Consider the following 6,411-nt stretch of genomic DNA (forward strand, 5'->3'; position numbering starts at 1 on the left):
GCTTTCCTCCAGTGCCACATCATTGCTGGTTCATCTAGAGAAAGATCACTAACTCTCCAAGTGCAGGCTGGTTTGGGTGGGAAGAGACCTTAAAGATCATCTAGTCCCACCTCCTGCCCCGGGCAGGGACACCTTCCACTAGCCCAGGTTGCCCAAAGCCCCGTCCAACCTGGCCTTGAACCCTTCCAGGGAGGGGGCAGCCACAGCTTCTCTGGGCAACCTGTGCGTCTCATCACCCCCATCGTAAAAAAAATTTCTTCCTTTTTATCCAGTCTGCATCTACCCTCTTTCAGTTTAAAACCATTACTCCTTGTCCTATCAAACAGCTCCCTAAAGCAAATAACCACTCTGCCAAAACTAACCAACTACACGTAGCTCCCATCTCCGGAGAAGAAGTGAGAGAAGTCTACGTACAACTTGTTGAGAGTGTCTGGATGGGAAGCATGGATGTGTCTCACACAGAAACAATGAGAGTTATATCCAGCTGTAAACAGCGCACCGATAAATAACCACGCTCTCCATATTTTCTTTTTTGATATTTTTATTAATCAAAGACTTCCATATTTTGAGTGATGAGAGAGATCCCAGGATGCTTTCATAGCTAAGGTAAGCTTAACCAAAAGATACACTGCAGAATACATCATGGATATAGATAACCTTGTTAATGACTGGGTGAACTGGTGTTACTGTCACTGGTCACAGGCGAGGGTCCTCAGAAAGAGAATGTGCTGTTGGCAATGGACCACAACTCTTGCAGGGACATGCCAAGAGCTCCAAGAGAGAAAAAGGAGAATTTGACATTGTACCTGACTGAGAGGGTCCCTAAGTACCAGAGAAGAACCAAAGGTCTGTCTGCACCGCTGAGGCAGAGCAGTGTACAGACTGTTTCAGCTCCAGCCCTCTTACACATACAAACAGAGCATTTTTTTATTCATGCTATATAAATACACGCGTATTTTGTATTGGCATTTATAGAGTTGCATAAAAGTCAAAATACAAAGTTCTGCAAGGTTTTGTTTAATACTCTTAGTTGGAAGCTTGAAGGGTTAAGTTTACATGTCACTGTTTTCAATAAAACCCAAAAGCTAACTATGTGGGAGTGTGCCATTTCAATTCCTTAGCGTTTTATAAACAATTTTCAGTATGCCAATACTCAGTGCAAAGCACATGCTTAGTTAAAATCCTAGACATGGATAAAGTATAAGAGAAAAAATAAAAAGCTAGCACATATTGTCTGCATGCTCACAGAAATATAAAAAGAGGGAAAAGTGTTTCTCACTTACAGCATTATTTTGATTTTGGCGTAAGAAATGTAGATGCTTTCTCCCAAAATAACGGTACTTACAAGGTTATATCATTGGCTTGTAAAAAGAAAGAAAAATATGTTACAGTGATGGGAACAAAGAGTCTACATCAGTTGAAACTAACTATTTCCGTACCCATCAAGAAGACTGCAGCAAGTTTATATTTATGATCCAACACTGCTTGTGTTGACAGCAAATCAACTGCTTGGTGTATGACAGGGGAGCATCCAAAAAAAACCCCAAACCCAAAAAAAAAACCCCCAGAAAAATCCCTATGAAAAATAATGACAATTTATGGAACGGTAAGAAATTATAGCTTTCCAGAATAAAACCTACAGTATTTCTTCCCTTTCATGTGACCCACTGAAGTTTGCCCAGGTTCTCCACAAGGTAACAAGTTATTTTCCCCATGAATAGGGCAGGCCAAAATACCCCAATTCCCAATAATTGGTAACAATATACGTGTCCCTCCCATGAATGGAGACAGTGATTTAACAGATGGAACCTTAGGAAACAAAATTAAAAGGTAATGTTTCTGCTCACAGTTAGGAACTGAAATGCGAGAAGCACAATTCAGAAAAGAGTTAATGGTAATTTCAGCTTGGAAGTACGGCATACAAATCAGGATTTTTACAGAAGCATCCATAACATGGTCATTACAGAGGCAATACTGAAGGCTGCTTTGTTAACCCCAGTAATTGCGCTCTCATTGCACAAGTCGTGTTGGCAGCAAAAGAATTCAAAATTATCCAACTGGAAGAACTCAGCAATATCATTCATACTGCACTGGGATGTCTTCCAGCAGGACGAAGTTCTCAATTTACCTACCAAAAAAAGGTAAAATAAACAGATTAAGAGACTATTGAAAGTGAAACCATTTTTTGCATAGAGAGAGAATCACTGCCTAGACTGCCGTGTACTTGATTTTTTAGCTTCCTTTCAAGGGTTTAGAAGTTCCCAAATTTGCCCTCACTATGAATTTAGTAGCGTGAATAGCGATAGCAAGCCGTGGTTCTGCCTCCACAGCACTCTCTTGTAGCTCTTAGCCATACGATAAGAAAGATTTCTAGGTCAAGCTAACCAGTGCCTCCAATTCAGTCCAAATAACCCACTGGGGGCTACAGGGTGGAGCCTGAGCGATACCTACTCTGGGGCTCCTGACAGAGAAGGACAGTGCATCACCATCTAGCTCATCCCAACAGATTGAGTCCTCCCCTTCTCTCACTCATTCCCCTGGACACTGGAGATCAAACACCTTGTCTTCCATCTTCCCTAGCTTGACACCTCAAATACTTGACTCCTGACTCTGACAATGGGCAACCGCTGTAGCCTGAATGCTGGAAAGCTACAGTTTGTGCTTATGAAGGTAAAGGCTTAAGGGAAACAGCAAAAGGATGCAAGCAGCAGAGCAGCATCCTGCTCCAGCAGCATTAGAAGCTTCCTTCCTCCACACCAAGTCAGGTCCCCTTCAGCAGGGACCATGCAGGGAACAGAGCGGTCCCACGCCACCCTGGTTCCCGCTGTCCGAAGCCAGCCCAGCAGAGTTTCTAGAGCAGAAGGAACCCGGGAGGAAAGCTTATGTTTTTCCAGTGAAACTCCTGTCACTGGTAGTAAACAAGATACTTAAATGTTATCTAACAACTAGAATAGTAACCTTATGCCCTGAATATACATACTTGACCATCTCCCTGAGATGCAGGTCACTCCACCCTCAAGAAAAGGTAATTTATTTTAATAGTGTCAATTCATAAATGACTGAGTTTTCATCTGCAGGTTTATTTTATGGGTTATACATGCTTTATCTGGTTTTGAAATACAAAACCTTTGCCCTGAATTTGTTACTTTAAAGTCAATGCTGTCTCCTGTTATCTTCTAGCAATCTTGGGTAGGGGTTTTTTGTCTTTGTTTTGGTTTTTTTTTAAATCTGGATGTACAGATATCTATGTATATGCTTGTACAAGTATAAATCAACTATCTAAATCATTCTTATCAGTTGCTCGGATATAAGCATGACCTTCACAAGTATTCACAGCCTTCTTTTGAGGCTAAAAAATGCATGCTAAGGCCAGATTAGAAGTGTACAGGCAATTGAAAACTGATACAACCACATTTATTTTAGGTCTGCAGGACAGTATACATACCAAATTTCATCTGCAAGCAAGTATCCTCAGTTGCTAGGCAAGTACTATTGGTCTTGCACAAGGAAGGGCTGTTCTCGCAGTGGTAACACCTTAGGGTATAACCTAAAACGACAAGGGTTTATCTTTACTGAATAATAAAGTACTGAAAGAGAATCAGCATTAAAAAGGACAAAAGAGGAATCACTATCTGCATCTGTCACTAAAGATATGCCTGGTTATTAAACTCAAGACTTAAGCTAAATTTTACAAGCTTTTGTCAGTGTACAAAGTGAGACTGGCAATTTTGAAAGGAAGATTTTGAAGCATGTACTTACATAACTTGTAAAAACACTTGCCTTTAGGTGCCTGCAGAACAATATATTAAAGGCTTGCTTCTTTTATCTACTCTTAAAGACTGCCTTTTCCAAAAGGACAGACAAGAAGGGACACTTACAGCAGAATTTTATTCTATTCCTTTTTTATTTCACCTCATTCCTCTTTCATGCTATACACCTAGTTTCCAATCTACACAACAGGAATCCAATCTCCTAGCAGCAAAACACAAGTCTGTTGCCATATAAAGCAGCATCATATTCTGCACTTTATTATCTCTTCTGGCCAAAGACAATCAGCAACAGAAATGAAGCCCTACTTCTCTGATCACTGTTATTCCCCAAACTGCTGTTAAATAATCCAAGCCTTTATTGTTCCTTTTCCTTCTCCAACAAGTTTTCTGATTTCCTCAGCCCGTGTCATAACATTACATCAGAAAGGTACCTCCCTTATACTTACCAGAACCACAAAAAGCAAGCAGAACAATGCAGGCGGTTAACAGGATGCAGTTCATCTTGATCATGCTTTTTCCCTAATTTGAAGGCATAAACAGAAGTTACATCTTTATTCTATGTAAAAGCTACATGAAACTAGCAAAATACACAGTGAGGAATCGAGGTTTCAGGACTTGATTCAGTGTGGAACTAAAGGCATTGGCCAGGAAAACCAGTGAAAGAGAGAAAAGTAATTTTGCACTTTCTGAGAGAGTATTTTTATTCTGAGAACAGGTTTTTTTATTCTGAGAACTGAGATTTGAGCCCCAGCAGGCTGTAGATGGGTCTCCTTTCTCGCCTCTGATTACACCATTCAACAGGTCTCCCTGTTTCTTACAGCTACAAATGCACCTAACAAAAAGAGAGGCCACTTAGGTCTCGAAAGGTTTTTCTTTCACAGCAATTCCCCAATAACCCTGGAGCCAGACTGTGCCCCTTTCTTCTCTCTGATGGGGTTGCAAGAGATTAGCCTGCGCTAAGGGGGCTTTTGCCTCTCCTCTCCCCAAATTTCTCCCTCTCACCGAGGGACCAACACATGCAAGAACCCACCGAGTGACCACGGCCATGGCTCAAGCTCTCCACAGCTGCTCTAATCCAGAGGTAGCAGTGAGATAGGAAGGTCAGGATTTTTTTTAACAGAGGCAACTCCAAAGCAGGAGTTATCAGATAGACTTCTGCACACAGAGTCTGAACTACAAACAGTAATAACTACTACTAAAAAAATCTCTGCTATTGCAGAGTAGGCTACTCAGACCAGGTATCAATACAGAGGGGAGAGAGGGACCACACTTGTGCTAAGAGGGCATGATTTCATGTTTGTCTTCCAAGCTCAAGTGGCCTTGGAAGTCCTAAAGAATTAAAGGCATTCACACAACAAGTTTTACTTATGATAAGACTGCAGTGAAATGGTCACATTGCTACTCTTGACCCTGTTAACACTGCTTGAAGCTATTTCTATATGCATCTAAGAGTCTAGTGTGGCAGACCATAGTCATGTTGGGATGGAGTTTTCTCCTCCCAGAAGACTGACTGTGGACTTGAAAAGATAGTTCATAATAAAACAGTACCAAAATCCTTCTCAAGCTTAAGCCTAGCTAATTTTTCTGCTGAAAAATAAACCCCTCAACAAAAAACCCCACCTTTTTTCTTTTTTCTTTTTTCTTTTTTTTTCCCTGTATTTCCTGACTTACTGTTGAACAGGAAAAATAAAAAAAACCAAACCATAATGTGCAGGACAAGATGATTTTTCCAGAGTAAACAACTTTTTGAGAAGCCTTCCAAGACCAGAGGCACATTCCACAGCAACATGAAATCTGCAGGAGCGCTGTTAGTCTGGTGGTTAAAGCAAGAACCACTGTTGACAGCAACAAGAATCTCCCTGGGAACCTCTCCATGTTCCAGGGAGCCCTCCACTACCCAGTGGGGTCAGCGCAGTAGAACAGTTTTGCCTTTTAGCAAAACCAAGTCATGACCAGAAGAAATATAAAGCAGAATAATAAAAATCCACCGTAGCCAGCATAACAGCTTTGACAGTAGCAATTCAAGCAATCTATTTTTGTGAGAACGAGTAATTTTTTCTGCACTCCTGAACAACAGAAAGATGAGGCAAGAGTAAAATTTCAGCTTAATAGACAGCAATTCACAATATGGAAAAGAAACAAAGCAGAAAACATTTCCTGAACTGAATTTTCGAAATTGCTGTTTTAACTCAAGCATCCGACCAATCTCAGCAATAGGAAATAACAAGAATGAGCAAATGCAATAGCAGGAACATCTTAACGCCTCGCTAGTGCGACAGGAGAATTTCTCTGCAGTCCCACCTGGGAGAGAGCACACGTCCAAGACCAGGCTGCTACGTTCGTCATAACCTCAGAGCAGAGAGAGGCAAGAAAAGGCCCAGCAGGACTAAGAGCCGCGTTCCTGTGAGGACTCGGACACCTCAGCCCCCGCTCGGGGCTGCAGCACTTGGCCTCCCGAGGTAGCCCGGGGCCAGCAGCCGCCCGGCTGGGGCCACCTGGCTCCCTCCCAGCTCCTCTGGAAGTTGGCTGCAGCACCCCCTGGGCAGCAGCTGCACCCCCACCCCTCCGGCCCGGGCTGCTGGGGGAAGGGGGGCTGGGGGGGTGTCCCGGTGCCCGTTCCCCCGCGGGCGGCGGCCGAAGC

General features: G+C 42.6%; 1 protein-coding gene across 2 annotated transcripts; it reads right to left on the reverse strand.

Annotated features, from left to right (window-relative positions):
* Positions 1-523: 523 nt before the first annotated feature.
* On the reverse strand, positions 524-6,302 carry CD59 (CD59 molecule (CD59 blood group)). Of its 2 annotated transcripts, none has more exons than XM_026850899.1 (4): positions 6,072-6,302; positions 4,217-4,289; positions 3,446-3,547; positions 524-2,128 (listed from the first exon to the last, which is right to left on the reverse strand). In XM_026850899.1, exons 1-4 carry the CDS (start codon positions 6,114-6,116, stop codon positions 1,935-1,937), a joined length of 414 nt encoding a protein of 137 aa, XP_026706700.1. In that variant the 5' UTR covers positions 6,117-6,302; the 3' UTR covers positions 524-1,934. The 2 variants fall into 2 exon arrangements, with proteins under 2 accessions (XP_026706700.1, XP_026706699.1); XM_026850898.1 differs by lacking the exon at positions 6,072-6,302 and adding an exon at positions 5,473-5,951.
* Between the last annotated feature and the right edge of the window lie 109 nt (positions 6,303-6,411).

This window comes from Athene cunicularia, assembly GCF_003259725.1.
Source record: "Athene cunicularia isolate RWA chromosome 5 unlocalized genomic scaffold, athCun1 chr5_part3, whole genome shotgun sequence".
NCBI lineage: Eukaryota > Metazoa > Chordata > Aves > Strigiformes > Strigidae > Athene > Athene cunicularia.

Excerpts from the sequence above, each read along its gene's own strand:
- CD59 (XM_026850898.1), bottom strand. The coding sequence starts at position 5,559 with ATGTTGCTGTGGAATGTGCCTCTGGTCTTGGAAGGCTTCTCAAAAAGT. Across the intron at positions 4,290-5,472 it reads ATCTTGTCCTGCACATTATG|GGAAAAAGCATGATCAAGAT; the intron begins GTTTGGTTTTTT and ends CCTTCAAATTAG. Across the intron at positions 3,548-4,216 it reads GCTTGCTTTTTGTGGTTCTG|GTTATACCCTAAGGTGTTAC; the intron begins GTAAGTATAAGG and ends TTGTCGTTTTAG.